General features: G+C 43.6%; 1 protein-coding gene and 1 long non-coding RNA gene across 4 annotated transcripts in view; both read left to right on the forward strand.

Annotated features, from left to right (window-relative positions):
* Positions 1-223: 223 nt before the first annotated feature.
* Positions 224-11,948, forward strand: trak1b (trafficking protein, kinesin binding 1b). Its single transcript, XM_077506522.1, has 19 exons — positions 224-479; positions 1,552-1,770; positions 1,891-2,085; positions 3,407-3,483; positions 4,210-4,326; positions 4,398-4,498; positions 5,040-5,145; positions 5,210-5,288; positions 5,371-5,501; positions 5,581-5,655; positions 6,444-6,581; positions 6,663-6,739; positions 7,018-7,254; positions 8,037-8,311; positions 8,698-8,810; positions 9,285-9,474; positions 9,556-9,661; positions 10,210-10,335; positions 10,430-11,948. Exons 2-19 carry the CDS (start codon positions 1,725-1,727, stop codon positions 11,007-11,009), a joined length of 2,769 nt encoding a protein of 922 aa, XP_077362648.1. The 5' UTR covers positions 224-479; positions 1,552-1,724; the 3' UTR covers positions 11,010-11,948.
* Positions 11,949-12,491: 543 nt separating this feature from the next.
* The window catches only part of LOC144007057 (uncharacterized), an 86,597-nt gene continuing 83,051 nt past the window's right edge, over positions 12,492-16,037 (forward strand). For 2 of the 3 annotated variants that reach the window (XR_013280049.1, XR_013280050.1), the window contains exons 1-6: positions 12,648-13,003; positions 13,116-13,226; positions 13,292-13,371; positions 14,248-14,295; positions 15,466-15,553; positions 15,643-15,780. This is a non-coding gene — a long non-coding RNA (uncharacterized LOC144007057). Of the gene's footprint in view, positions 12,599-12,647; positions 13,004-13,115; positions 13,227-13,291; positions 13,372-14,247; positions 14,296-15,465; positions 15,554-15,642; positions 15,781-16,037 lie in introns of those variants that run through there. The other variant, XR_013280051.1, reaches the window with a different exon arrangement.

Below are 16,037 nucleotides of genomic sequence, written 5' to 3' on the forward strand. Positions count from 1 at the left end.
AATGTTTACTTAGAAGAGTAAACAGCACAGCAGTACAGATCAGTTGAACCTTTAGTTTTAAAACATTTGCATTTAATTTTCAAGAGCTCTGTATTTTGAAAGTTGAAACATTGCTTTTTGTTCAGTCTGTCCCTTGTCAATGGTTTATTTTGAAATGCGTTGCTTTTATTTGAGCTACGTCCGTTCATTGTCAAGTATCCTATTTTGAAAGCTCAACCCGGAAGTGTTGGCGCCTCGTTTGTGGTGCCTTGACGCAGGAGTGGCAGGCTGACAAACAAGAGATGGGTACAGGAGGAGACAAGTGGACCGGGCCAGTCGTGACTTTGGAACGCTGCCGAACGTGACCTTGACCACCTACCGAGCTGTCCGGAACCGGATTCACTTCGGCGTCTTTCACCTCCGCGCCCCTTCTCGGCCTGCGAGCACTGTGCGACAGCCAGCATCGTTCAGGCAGACGATTCTGACAGCCTTATTCACGTGTAAGCAGCTCCCCCCATCTCAAATGCAATAGTGAGGTTGTCATATCATGATTCTGCTTGTGCCCCCTGTCAGGACAAGGTCTTTTAAATGATGCGAGAACCGCATCCGTGACGTCACGTGGCGATGAGGAGGAAGCCACACCCTCAAATCATCCTGCCACTTGAATTAACTAGTATGAAAAACCGTTGCAGCTTACGCCATAGAATTGCTTTAGGTCGACCTCTGAGACAATCCAGTGCACAAGGGCAGCGGCTATGTTTCACTAGCAGCAGCTTATTTCCATTTACTGCCTATCAATTTGAGAATTTTTGCACACTATTATACCTACGTCACAGTGAGTTTCTATGAGTAAAATTGTGCACAATTGTGGTGTCAATTTTTCTGTCACTGGTTTAGTACTATTTATGCAATTTGTTACCTAGTGCACAGTTTTGTTTCAGTAGTAAAATGTAATTGTCTTGCTAGCAAGGCTAGGCTAACAAAGTTTAAGCTGGAAGCTGCTTTGAGCATTTACTTAAAAGTCTCGGGCATTTTTTTTGACGCATTAATGCAGACAATTTTCCCAACCTAAAATGTGTTGCTGATTTGTATGTATTCATGTTTTTGTATGCTCCTTTATCATTCAATAATTGGTTGTTAATTACAGCAGTATTAACTGAATAAGTAAAATGAAATGTTTTCCATATTGTGACCGCTCTCCCCTTGATGTTTGTAAATGCAAAACATTTATTGATGTAGCATATGTTTTGTATAAATGTATTTCTAAAATAAAACTACTAAATATATTGTCACTAATGATGTCGGACAAAAACAAGTGTTATTTTTTTTTCTAAATTCATGGTGATGTACGAGTATGTTTGAGGAGGGATGAATGCAGTGGGGATGTTTTTGCATGATTTGCAGCATGCATCTGAGCTGGCAGGCAGCACACTGCTGAGTCAGCAGCAGCACTCAACTTAAAGACTGGAGTTGCATTGATTGCAGCAGACTTAATTGGCTTTACAAAACATTTGTTTGACTTCAGTTGTTGTTCCCTTTCAATTCACTGCATGTGTTTTTGTTGTTATTCAGCTCAAGAGGTCCATGGCTGCTGTTTCTGTCTGCCAGTGACAAGGTGAGACAAGCTGGCCTCCCCAGCCCCCTCCCAGTCCCCTGGCCCAGACCCTGACCCTGGCCAGGGCCCTGGCTGGGCACACAGTGATGAGGATCAGTATGTGGGGGAGGGCGAGTCCAGTCAGCCTGACATGCGCCAGGCTTTCTCTGACTACAAGGACGCAGAGACCATCACAGGTAAACCAGCATTTTGCTGAAGAATCGGCTTTAATAAGTTTTGCTTTTGGTGCCACTATGTCAATGTGAGTTGAGGTGCTTCTTTTTGGTAAAAGTAGTGATAATTTCATTTGTCTGTAGATGTGTGCAACAGCACCGACCTGCCAGAGTTTGAGATCATCAGCCTGCTGGAGGAGCAGCTGCCAGTTTATCGCTTACGGGCTGACACAGTTTACGGGTATGACCACGATGACTGGCTGCACACGCCCCTCCTGGCGGCCGACGCCCCGTTTGACCTGACCACTGAGCAGATTGACGAGACGCTCAAGTATTTCTGTAAGCCTGCACCGAAACATGCATACGCCACATTACACACTACGTTTTAAATTAAGATAATTTTAATTTGCTTTCAAAGTAAGTTTGTTTTTCATGTTTTTGGAAAATGTTTTGACTTGGTTTAGGTTTTTTTGTAGTTCATGAATAGTTTTGTTTTTCTTTCATTATTCATGTGAAGTGTTTTTTTCCCCAGGTTTAGTTATTTTGTTAGCTGAAATTGATAGCCTTGGTTCACACACTCTTTCGACGAGTACGAAAAGTAATTTGAGTGTTTATTCAATATGTATGATATGAAGCTGATATCTTTGCACGCCTAAGACAATTTGCTAGTAGAATGACTGTCTTAGTTGCAATATTCTATTCATGACTCGTGCCAATTTTGACCAATTAGTTACAATGTCAACCTAATTAGTATTTGTTTATTATTTAAAAAAATCTCTTTTGTCCTGACTCAAGCACACTTTTTTTATTTTTTTGGTTTGGGTCAATCTCAGTCATCTGAGTGACATGCGCCATTTTAGTTCAACGATGGCTCAGCCTTAGCCCAACTTTCCCTCCATTGTCACTCATTGGTCTGCTCTTCCAAAGTGCAGCGCATGACACTTGCTCACTCTCGTGTGTGGCAACGAGAGCAGGATCGCATGAAAATGTGCCTTGCCAGTTGTAGTGCAACTCAGAGGAGATGGGAAACGAGAGCGGGATCGAGGCGTTCAACAGGAATAAGAAGGAAGGTTGGCTTTGTCAGGAGGATAAGAAAGGTAAAAGACGTAATGCTATGTGAGGCGATTTCTGCACATAGGATTTTACCTATTGAGCAATTAATATGATGTCATCTCATTTTTTGAATGCGAGTTCATAGGCTGAAAAACAACGTATGAGGTAGACAACTGCATTATGGCGCAATGAGTGCATTAAGCTGCACACTTGAACAATTATGCTGTGTGTGTATATATACACCATATACACGTATGTGAATACAATATCCCATGAGTCTCTGCCCTGCATTTATAAGAGACATAGAGTGATCTCCATCTGCCAAATTGGTATGGCAATTGAAATAAGTGTGTTGCAAATGGTAGTGATTATAATGTTGTGGAGAGGGGGCCGATTATTGATTGGACAAAGTTGATAAGAATTGCTGTCTGTGGGCTGTGCGTCATGGACAACATCATGCCCCTCATTGTTGACGAAAGCGGCATATAAAGCTGACCTGGCCGCCACCTCTGAAGGAATACTCTGGAGAACTAGTGGGGTTGCATAATGCCACTGGCACTGTGTGCTTCCTTGCTAATCTGTGTCCTGGTTATGTGTGTTTCCACAGTGCTGTGTGCGGACAGAGTGGGCCAGATGACGAAGACCTTCAGTGACATTGATGCTGTCACACGGCTTCTCGAGGAGGTGAGCTTGTGTGTTGTTGAGGGGAAAAGATAGACAAAAACAACATGTCACAATGGAATGCCTCTCACATTGAACAAGAAGAGTTTTTCATTTTTTAACCTTCCTTTTGCTCATTCTATCGTTGGCTCTCATGCAACAATCTAGACAACTGTTCATTTGAGCAATGTGAGTTTTTTATTTTTTTTAGGAGGGCGAGATTATTTTTGTTGGATGTGAGAGTCATGTTTTTTTGGTTAGTTTTGTGTGTGTGAGGTTCTTTTTTCCCCCCCTCGAGGTTTGTTATTGGTATAAAAGTTTGAGAGGCAATGAGCAGTGTTTGAGTTAGCTTCCATTTTTTGACCTTCCTCATTCACAAAGCATACAACTTTTACTTAGTTATTTTGTTGTGGACAAAAAAATGGCCTTAAGTGTTCCGTCTTAAGTTTTCTGTTGTGTGTGTTTATTTTATTTCTCTGGTGTGTGAGATGGAGTTTTATTTGGGTGGCACAGAGGAGGTTTGCTGGAGGTAGCATTGGACATGTTAGATGCCATTTTCTTTTTTTTCAGCTTCCTTTTTTCGTTTTTTGACCAATAGAAAGTCGTTAGATATTTGGGTGTATGAGAGAGGGGTGTTTTATATCTATAGGCCATCTCAAGCAAAAGTGCTATAAATATCCAAGTGCTTGTGCTGTGAATGCTTTTAGAACATCAAAATGTCTAATTTTAGCTTCTTGTCTTGCACGTTAGAAAGAACGAGATCTGGAGTTGGCTGCGAGGATTGGTCAGTCCCTCCTGAAGAAGAACCGAGTTCTGACTGAGCACAATGACTATCTGGAGGAGCAAGTGGGACAAATCACTGAAGAGGTTGCCAGATATATGATTTCTGTGTGGCGCCTGGGAGGGGTTCACTTGAATGTGAGGTTTTGGTCTGGCAGGTGGCCCAGCTGCACCATGAGTTGAACCTGAAGGATGAGCTGCTGCAATTTTACACCAATGCGGCCGACGAGAACGAGGAGGAGTCTGGCGAATCCCCAACGTCAGCATTTATAGTCCACCCATGAATGTTTGACTGGCTTATATTTTATTTATATATATATTGATATATATTCTATCTATTAAGTGGACCAATAAAATTGCCCACATAATAAACTCATAAGACATAGGCAAAGTTAATACTTCAGCATGGAGCTAATTGACAAATCCATAAAATAAGAATAGACACAACTGTAATTCTGATTAGATTGAGAAAATGTCCAAATATAGTTTTGCCTTTTGTGCATTTTGACAAACTGAGAACACAGAAAGTTGGTTGAAAATGTTTTAGCCCTACCGAACATTGATGCTTCATATTGGCAAAACTGGTAAACCAAGGCTGCTGTGCTGATAGCAGATTCATTATTGCGTCATTGTACCCTGCAATTCATGCGGGACTGGGAATGAGCTTTGTTGCAAATTGCCCAAATGGCACCAAAGCAACTACTTCATACAAAGGCAGTGAGTTTCTCAACAAAGCACAGCAAGCACCCTACTAAACAGTGAAATATATGTAATCTGACCTTGTGCTTGTGTGCCCGAAGGGGCAAGAAGAGTCGGGCGGAAGCTGCTGCTGGAGGCTTTCTGAATGACACCCTTCAGAGGAAACTCAAAGAGCTGGAAGCAGAGAACCTGTCCCTACGCTCAGAGGTGCTCTCACAAATGATGGCTTTTCAAATACTGTGTTGTTGGCTCATCTTGTGGCTGTGTGCAGGCGAGTCATCTCAAGTCTGAAACGGAGACGTACGAGGAGAAAGAACAGCAGCTTGTCAACGATTGTGTGAAGGAGCTTCGTATGTTTCTTCCATTTGTTGGCCAACTTCACCTTTTGTGCTCTTACTGGAAACAAACCTTAAATATGGCATTCCCTTGCAGGGCTGTCCAGTCTGCAGATCTCAGCCATAGCAGAGGAACTCGCGCGCAAGACTGATGATGCCTCCCGACAGCAAGAGGAAATCACGCACCTCCTCTCACAAATAGTTGACTTGCAGAAGAAAGCCAAGTCTGTGAGTAATGCACAGAGAACTCACAGTGGGGCGACATTACTTCCTCTGCTCATCACAAACTTGGCGTGCGCGTCTGTAGTTTGCTGTGGAGAATGAAGAGCTCTCTCAGCATCTGATTGCAGCCAAAGATGCGCAAAGGCAGCTTACTGCAGAGGTGAGTTGTGGGCTGTCATGGTGGCGAAGTGTTGAAATCCAGCTGGCACTGTTACACACAATAACTCAAAACAAAAATAATTCTTAATCAAACTTAAAAATCCAGTATGTACAAATAACAGTCACGTAAAGGAAATCTCTTTTTGGATGCACACACACACTCAGTCACCAAAAAAGCTCTCATTACAACGGGGGGGGGGGGGGGGGGGGGTGATGTTGGGACAAAAATGCACAAAAAAAAAACAGACATTTTAGTTAAGCTACGGTGTAACACTCTCGACAAAATATTGTCAAAATAAAACTCATGAACAAAAAACTCTTACTCAAACCAAAAATAATCTGCACACAAATAAAAGCTCACATAAGCAATACATGAACACCAAACCAAACGGACAAAAATCTCATACTGGCAACATGAAAACTCACATTCTCTCAACACCTAACAAAGTCCTTAAACACTTACAGAAATGATTCATCCTGTCTCCAAATAAGTTGCTTACGGGGACAGCAAAAAAAAGAACTCCCAAAACCTCTTGCACCCATCCCAAAATCCACCGAAACGGCAAGAAACCTTTCATGCACACAAAAAACAACTCACAGGTGGTTGGGGTGGGACCTCAAAAAATAGCCACTGGGAAAACTCACATAAGCATCAAGTAAATTCTCTAACCCCGACAAAAATAAGAATTTTTCATATCCACTATCAATCTGTCATACACAATATATATGTATTGCAAGAAAGGCCCTTTGCAGTAAATGTGAGATGATAACACACAAAGTTTCCACCAGCTGCAAGAGTTGGAGGAGAAGTATTTGGAGTGCATTGAAATGCTTCACGAGGCCCAGGAGGAGCTGAAGAACCTGAGGAACAGAAACTATGCTGTGGGGACGCCCAGGCGCTTCCATCCACTTGGATTGTACCCGATGGTGAGGGTTTGAGAGCCTTCTATACAGTCTACGAGATGTGCTTGTGTGTGCACAAGTGCACTTCACGTGTGTGTTTGACAGGATTCGCTGGCTGCAGAGATTGAGGGCACCATGAGGAAGGAGCTCAGCCTCGAAGACTCTGACTGTGAGCAGCAAAAGTATGGATGAAACATTTCAATTGATATTCACCAGCGTTAGACTCATGCAATTGCAGGCACCTTTTTCTGATGGGTGCACTTGAAGCGAGCTCCAAGTGTTCTGTATAATTCATTGATGCAGGGAGGAGACCTCAAGAGGTGCATAACAAAGCACCAACTAAATTATGTAATTCAAATAATGTACAGGTGTTGCTATTGTATGTCAGTTCATGCATAATTCATTCAAGCAATCATCTCCACCAAGCGTATTCATGCTGAAATCCCAATTTTCTTGGAAGGATCCACCGTAAGCGTGTTTTTGAGACGGTGAAGAACGTGAACCAGACTGTTCGTCAGCGCTCTCTGACCCCGACTGGCGCCAACATCCCGGGCTCCAACCAGTCCTTGTCTTCGCGAACGTCGCCCATGTCCAGCGGGCTCACCAGTCCTCACTCCAGCCTGTGCGGCGGCGACGGGGGCGCCCTTGACAACCGTGCACAGAGCATCCTGATGGAAACGGTGTCCAATCAGGAGAGGTGAGGGCGGGCTTCAAAGGGGAGCCCGATGAATATTTATTGCAATTTCATCTAAATGAGGAAATAGGGCAGTTTAATTTTAGTAACATGTTCAGCTAAATTTTCAAGAGGCATTTCATTGATTTATGCTTTTTGTACTTTATTGTGTTTCAATATTACGTTTGAGCTATAAAATATTCATTTTTACATTCCAGTTTGATCATTGCAGCTAAAATAATAGCTTCGTCTAGTGGCAACATAATCAATAAAAGGTTCGTACAGTTTGCATTTTATAGTTGACTCAGAAGTAATCACTGAATAAAAAGCTCAAATGTTGTTAAATTGCTTAAAGTTCTTAACCCAGCACATATTTGTTCAAGGCACAATTCAGTGGATTTTTATTTTATTTTTAGGAATAATATATTTGTATTTTAGCTTTTAGAACAATTGTGTTTTCAAATTACACTTTGAAAATTTCCCCACATCTCAGCGTCATTGTTCATAGTGACTAACTATGAATGGGTTAGTGGATTAAGCATACTTTTTCTGTAGGGACGCTTGACACAAATTTTTTCAAACAAGGCTGACATTGGCCCGATATTGATATACCATCCTTATTCTGCAGCAAAAAAAAAAGCGTGTTGGCTCATTTTTCATGAATACTCTCGCAAAACAGGCTAACATTGAGACTGTTTTGACAAATCTTCAGTGGGAAATTATGCTATGAATACTACACTTGCTTTGCTGTGTTCCCATAGTTGTTGCCAGACTCCCAATTAAAAGTATACTTTGTGACACCTCAGGAGTATAGACGCCCGAGAGAAGAAAACAAGCGGAGCTGAGGATCTGCGTGTGGCCCTGCGGCGTCTGTCCTTGCGCCGGCAAAACAACCTGAGTGAGCGGCGCTTCTTTGAGGAGGAGCGGGAGCGCCGGCGAGGTGGCGGAGTCTTGGATGCCGCTGGCCAGGGCAGTGCCATGACCCCTTCGGAAAGCATCATGTCTCTGGGCAACCTCCACCTCTGGGCTTCCAGGGGGCCCTACTTGCCCGACAAACTGCAGATTGTCAAGCCGCTGGAAGGTGAGGGCCAAGTCACGATAACAGTGGCGTAAATAGAAAAGCAACACATAAGCAGTTCTTGGCTTGATGCAATAGCATCACAACCACAACACTGAACATTTCTGGTGCATGTCATTTGTACGCAATGTTTTCATGTTCATTATCCATTTTGGTTTGTTTTTACTCATCTGGTTTCTATCTTTTCTGTTCACATTGTCTACTTCCTCTCCTTAGTGTCACTGTGTCTGTCTAATAAAACCTTTTATCTTTTGGCATTCAAATTCAATTTCTTCTTCTGTCACTTTTTTTGCTGTCTTATCTTTTGTTAACTCCGGTCACCATGGTCTCTCACCCAAATGGATGACATCACGTGGCTGTATTTGGTCATGCTTGTCTTTCTGCTGTAGGCTCGGCCACCCTGCATCACTGGCAGCAATTAGCTCAGCCGCATCTTGGGGTGATTCTAGACGCCAGACCGGGCGTCGTGTCCAAAGGATACAGACCTCTTGAGCTTGAGCAGGTCTGTATGGCTCACAGAACAGCTTGGGGATGGGCATCCGCGGTGTGGGATTTTACAGGCTACATAGTTTGCAGATTTTTAGATCTCTATGGAAGGTGAAAGCACTTGGAGTACTGCAAAGTAGAAAGTTACTCTTCCCTGATTTGTGGTCCTCCAGGGAATCATGCAGCATTCTGTTCGGCTGCTCGGCCACAAAAATAAAATGTATGCATTACATCCTGATGTGGAGTAAGGCATGACAATGACGTGCGAGTTCACCGCTGGAACATTACAGGGCCCAGGAGTTGGCCCCAAACTCCAAATCTTAAAAGCGGCCTTTGGTTCTTGAAGCCAATTGTTTTTTATTGGGGCTTTGTTTGTTGCTGGCTGTTTTGCAATCTCTTCAGTCTATTCTTGTGTATTGAATAGCAATTGCAATTGTACCTCTGTTGACATTTCCTCCTAATTCCGACTCCCTGTTGCTATTGTATGCAGGTTTATCCTTGGGGGAGCTTAGAGGAGGATGAAGCAGGAGAGCAGTATTTTCAGAATCTGCCCACCACCTCATCTGCGGCCTCCCCAGCTGCATCCTCTACTTCTGCTGGACCTGGGCAGCTCTCGCCGTGCTTGGATCTGCCTTCTCCAGCCTCACCTTCCCCGCATCTCAGCAATACTGATGCATTGGGTGAGAGAGAGGGGGGGGGGGGGGGGGTCCAATAGTGTACTGTGCCAGTTTTTGTTTCATGACAGTTCATTTTGTGTGCAGCTGCATACTATCCAGGCAAATGCATGGCCCACACAAGCTCCACCTACACCTTCACGACATGCCGCATCTTGCACCCGACTGATGAGCAGACACGAGTAACACCCAGGTAAGCCTAGTAGCTGCAAATATGTAATTTTTACCAGCCATCTGGTCTGCTACAGGGCATTGACCACTTGGGAATTTTTGGAAAATGTAAAATTTTTTGCTTTATAGAAAGTTTTTTATGCTGCAGCATTTTTCTTTTTTGTTATTCAATTGCAATGCAATTGCTTAGTTGAGCGGCTCCCAACTTTCTTTTTCAGTGATGCACACTCTGAGAAATATGCATTCAGACAAGCACCCCTAACCAGTGTAAAGCATTTTGTCTGGGGCAAGGGCTTAATACTGAGTGCTGGCATCCTTGTCTGTTTTAAGAAACTTTGGGAACTACATTTGGTCTGCAAGCACTGTGCACAATTAACAAAAAAGATGTATGCAAATATACACATATATATATATATATATATATATATATATATAACCAATGATTAACTGACATAAAAAAAAAAAACATCTGCCAAAAGCTCTGCAACCAGCGATTGCAAACCCATTTAAAAAATGAGACAGGTGAAATCAAAGACTGCTTTTACTGAGTCTCCTCACTTTGCTCAACAGTCTGAATGCCACCCCTGCCCCATCCTCCTGTGTGATGACCAGCTCGCTACTGGGCACACCTGCCGCAACGCCATGCACTCCCCGCAGGCTCAGCATGAGGCCATCAGAGTCGTCAACAAATCTCAGGCAAAAAAAACTCATCAAGAAGCAACCAAATATTCACAAAAAAGAAGGCCTGAAGATGACCTTATGTGGGTTGTTTTGTTCTATGGGTTTGCAGAGATGCCACCCGCACTACCAGCACCTGCCTGGGACTGGTGCGCCTCCTTCAGGAGAGAGGAATCTCTGCAGCGATGTATCACCAGAGTCAGGGATTGGATGGGAGTCAGGCTAACGAAGGGCTTTTATTCAGCACTTCCATTACAACCAACAAGCACCCTGACCCGATGCGTCCCTCCACCCCTCCGAATTCCCCTACCGGACGGGGCTCTTCTGCCATAGCAACCTCCATGGGCTATGACTTTAAGAGCCCGTCTTATGACAACTTCTTGGCTTCCAAGCCGGCGCGGTCCATCCTGAAGGAGGTGGCGGCTGGGACCAGAGGCCGTCAGAGAGGGCGGGACTGTGAGAGCCAGACAGATGTGAGTGTTACTGTGCACAATCTCAACCTGCTAGACAAGGTGAAACGGCTCGGGGTGGGTGGGGTGGCGGGGTCTCGGGAAGCCAGTCCTGGCCCTATCCTGGGGGGGCCTCTGGGCGCGCTGCGCAGATCGGGCTCCCCGTTTGGGCCGGAAGGGATCAGGCGGAACCGGAGTTATCCGGCCAGCATGGCCATGAAAGCTCCCGGTCCTCCAGAGTAATTTTGGGTCACGTGGCATTAGGAGCATTTGCAAAACGGAAGAATGCGAGGAGGGAAGGCAATCCGAGACAGTAATGCTTGAGCAATCAATACATTGGCGTACTACATCCAGCAAATACACATTTAATGAGTATCCCATAGTAGTAGCAATACTTTCTTTAACTGCTGCATAAAATGTTGACGTTTTCTAGCATTCCCTGTCTAAAATCCTAACCTCATGTGTTGACATTGGGAATGCATAGAGCTGCATCTCCATAAATTAGAGTATTGCGGGAATGCAATTTAGTAGTTTATTTTATAAAGTGGCTCCTGTGTCGATTCAGCACATAGAGTGCAATACAGGTGTGGGCCTTGAGGGCCGGAGCCATCCAGGCTTTGGAGGCTTCACCTCTTCCAGAAGGGAAATTTTTTTATGCTTTATGGAGTGCAGCTCTAAAGCCATTTCAATGAATGGCCTTTTGGATTGAGTCACTGGAATAAATGTACTCCTCTGATGTTGAAATTCATTGAACTGCATCAGCGGGTTTGTTTTCAAAGGGCATTAAAATTGTGTGTGTGTGGGGGGGGGGGGTCATATTTCAATGTATATACCCAATGTCACTGCTTTAATGATGTAGCCGCATTCTTTTGCCACTTGCTACTTTGCTGTCCACTTTCACAGTCATAAATTATACAGACTATATACAGACTGGCCCCCACCTCACACAGTTGATTATTTTGGGGCTCAATTGGCAGCCATAGTTGCCGATGATCATGTGCTCGGGGATGGATACTGAGGTGAGTAGGAAACCTTTACCTTCCTGATGATGGTTTTCCGGCATTAGGTTGGTGGTCAAGATTTGGGAATGAAGCTAAAGTGGGCACTAAACACATGACCGAAGTTATTTTTAAAGTATTATGCAATGTGGTATTTTGCTAATAAAAAGTTTTTGACTTTCAATGGTTGTTTTAATCCAAGGCATTTGTTTAATATTGCTGTTTCTTTTGGGGGGTGGCGGGATGAAGCCGAAGTTTATTAATCCCTGCAGCAGCAATTCTGGACTATGTTTTTAAGGACCTACAACTCCAAGCAAGCCTTTTCATGTGTTCTGCCAGCAGGTGGCGCTCTTGAGTAACTTCATGGCTCCCCTCATCCATCATACTCCATCGCAGGTTTGCCACCCTTGCCTGGAACATTTTTGTTGTTGTTTTTTGCGGCGAGAATATCTAATGTCCAGTCTGTTAAGGTTGCAGTTTTGTGATTGCACACCAGAGCTCTATAGGGCAAGCTTAGTAGTTCCTTATGTCCCATATAACGTACCGCGAAGGCAAGAACTAGACGACACCGCTCTGCCCACGGAAGGGGAAAACTAATGCAGCGGAATCCGGTGGTTCACTTTTAAGTATGAAAACCACAGAATACAGTAAAAGTAAGACGTTCACTGTTTCCATGTGTTTAATTTTATTTTGCGCCGTGCAATTTGATTTCAGCAACTGCGGCGGTTACCTAATGCAGTCATCACGACAGGCCACTGGGTGTCGCTGCAGTGTACACAGCGCCGCTTAATCAGCAGAAGAAAAACGGTTGGCAGACGCCAGACGTAACAACAGGCAAGTGTGCCCAATCAAGTGCAGCACGCCCTTGCGTGACATTTTTGCTAGCACACGAGCAAAAGTTTGTCGTTTGATCCCTCTCCTGACACATTCTACTCGCGGCAGGTTGTTTGCACTTGAGGCACAACATAGTATTTGAGGTTGGAGCGAAGTACACGTGCACAAAACACCTCCGCTAGGTTTATTCAGCGAGTTGCGCAATCGCTTTTCGAACATTCATTGGTGTTTTTTCAATTGCGCTGGCGCGAGTGCTAACACGGACACTAGTGCATGCATTTAACTTAATATTTTTATTTACTGTCTCCCAAAAAATGGCAACACCAGTTTCACTCGCAGGTTGTGATGTAAGACGATCTTGGTGTGGAATGGTTAAGGGACAGCAAGAGCTACCAGGCCAAAGGAGTAAGATAAAAGCAACATATATATGTGCTGCGTTTTTCACCCACTTCAACTTATAAAGTTAATGTTCATTTTGGTATTTTTTTTGTTTGCTCCTGTGTTTTGTGTTGAAAAGCAACAGCCTATGTGGCAAGCCACTGGGTGGTGCTAATGCGCAAAGCAGACTGGAGCCTGATCAGGCCTGCAGCCGAAATGGAGACACTTGCGGCAAGGCGGTGACTGTCAGGTGATAACATGAGCAATACACCATGTTTCTGCTACTTCTCCCAAAGACACTATGCTTGCTTGCAGGATTTACACCCCTGAGGGATGCAACAGTGTCTGAGGATTGAGTTCATCACGTCACCGTCAATTCCGAGTCATGTGGAAAGGTGGGCACTTTGTTTACATTCCCAGCACAGCTAAGTTTTTCAATTAATGTTGGGTAGCTCTTTTATTGTAGTTCTTGTGTGGTGATGCTAGTGTAACTTAGGTGTCACCATGGCGACAAACATTTATAAAATATATCATTATTTCCTTTTGCTCTCCATGTTCCATCCACTTGCTGAGTTACCTTTCCAACAACACCTGCTTAGTGAAGACTAATCCAGTTGCACATGTGGGGAAATGGTTGCAAAGCAAGGTGGTCATATTACATTCTGCCAGAAACACAACAATGAGAGTAACAAAACAATAGCAAAAAGGGGATTGGGGGGGGGGGGGGCATCTGCCAAACTATTTATCCATATGACAAGGAATGTGAGTTTGAGTGTTTGGATATCATAGCCCAACAGAAATGTAAACATGATAGGTTAATTACCCCTTAGTATCTTTGGGGTGGTTCGGCATGCAATAAGCCTTACATACATTGGGGGGGGGAGACATGTACATGCAAAGCATTAAAAAAATAGCATGATGATGAAACTAGTTGTCTTTTAATTTCAATTAGTATTTTGCAAGCCCAAGCACTTCCCACCCTATGTTTTAATGTAAAAGCATTTGGAAGTGGAGGAGCCAGTCACAATGTAGCATCACAAACATAATTCATACCTATTACGACATGTTTTGGGTTTCAGTTTCTTGCCCTCTGAGGTTGGCAATTGTAGGCGAAGGAGCATTTGCACTTGTGTAGTTAGCTGCTAGGTTTATGCGGGTCCAGGGCAGCACTAAATTTTTATCTTTAAATTTGAATTTCAAGTTGGAATGTGAAGTTTCTTTAGGTACATGAGCCAAGCATACTGATTGTGTAGCTTCCGTATATGTTTTAGGGCGCTGGTGGATTGGACAGGAGGTGGCGGCCTGAATTCAACCGGGGGGTAAGGAACACACACTTCATTTGGGGTTATCTTAATGTAATGTAAGCCATGTAGATTTGGCACCTGAGGGGATGAGGCCTGCATGTTTTTTAGGTTTATATACACCAACAAACCTGATTCAATTGTTAGGGACATTGTAGAGCCTTCTGAAGAGACCGTTAAATATGCAGGGCCCATGAACCTGAGTACTGGAGTTTGGCATCACCGACGTATGGAATGGTGTTATATGCAGGAACTCATTTCATAAACCACAGAAGGTTGTTCTTTTCCAAATGATAATGTCATCCTGCTTGGGAATAATGTAGCAAATGTTTTTTATTTTAAAAAAGGATATATTGTAATGTATCCGTAAATTTCTTAGGAAGAATTTCCCGACAATGTTTCCATGGTGTGAACATGGAAATCAGAGAATTAGTAGTGTGGCAAAGATGCAGAATAAATTGAGTCTCACCACATAGTTGTGGAAAGCATTGGAGTAAATGTAAAAATATGTATTTTGATGGGTGGATTTACCACCCATGGATCCTCACACCTGGCAGCCAAAACACGGCACTCTGTTCAGATATGAGTTATGCGATGTGGTTTCCTTGCAAGTGGTGTAGTAAATTTGTTGTAAATGTGTTTTTTTAACCACCCCTCACAAAGTGACCAATTTATAGTGTCACAAAAGTGGCATTTTGTTAAAAATATTTTCTAATCGAAATATGAGACACCCACAAGGCTACTTTAGTTAGTTCAAAACAAACTACCACCATAGTGAAAACTGCATCATTATTAGTGTTTGTTTATGGATTTACTTCATGCAACTTCAGTGATGACTTTCGATACGAGTTAGAAGCAGGATGTTTGAGAGTGTGCTGCGATCCTGCAACAGGCAATAGCAAAGCACCTTCAGATGTCATTCATAGGCAGCAAATGTGCCTATCTGGCCATTCTTTGCCTACAATGGCTTGCTTGTTTTTTTTTTCCCCATTCAAGGCTTACGTCTGTTTAATGGTGCACACAAGCACTGCTTTACCTCACATGCCCCCACCCCAACACACACACACAAAAACGCATGCGAGGCAAGTTGCCATTAAATTTCAAAATTCATTTGCCGAGATGGTGATGCGAGTGCTACACACAATGTAGTGTAGCAGGCTGAATGTTTGTAATCTGCTGTGATTGAAGGACACCTGGAGGCGATTTAGAGACAGCTGCGCTGATGGCTAACGCTTAATAAAATGCAGCACAGGTGTGGCAAGGCGGCCAGCGTTAGGCAAGTGAGCACAACAGCAAATATTAAATATAATATAAATATATGTGGCTTCTTGCTGTGCCATGATGGCATATTTGTTCTTTTTAAAGGTCGGCGGAATTCAAAAAAATTCAAAAAGCCACAGGGTGCATTAATCCCCTTCCACTTTCACCTTCCTGGCGCTGGCCTGAAGTTGTGTGGCAGGTGGAGAGGAGCCAGACCAGGGAAACGATGCCACATGCGCACAGGTAATTGCACAGCGTATGCTTTGTAGGCTGGCATGAAAGATTCGGCAAGGGCAGTTCACAAAACACATTTTTTTTGTGCTCTGTGGTTTCTCTGAGTTTGAATACCTTGCATATTTTTTGCTCAGAATTTGGATTATTTTGTTTTTTTTTGTGTGTGTGCTTTGTGCTCCAAGTGGCTTCTATGAGTCTGCATGCCTTGCACATTTATTGCTCAGAATTTGAACTATTTTGCATTTCATTTTTTGGTGCTCTGTGGT

The sequence above is a fragment of the Festucalex cinctus genome, chromosome 19 (genome assembly GCF_051991245.1).
Source record: "Festucalex cinctus isolate MCC-2025b chromosome 19, RoL_Fcin_1.0, whole genome shotgun sequence".
In the NCBI taxonomy this organism is placed as follows: domain Eukaryota; kingdom Metazoa; phylum Chordata; class Actinopteri; order Syngnathiformes; family Syngnathidae; genus Festucalex; species Festucalex cinctus.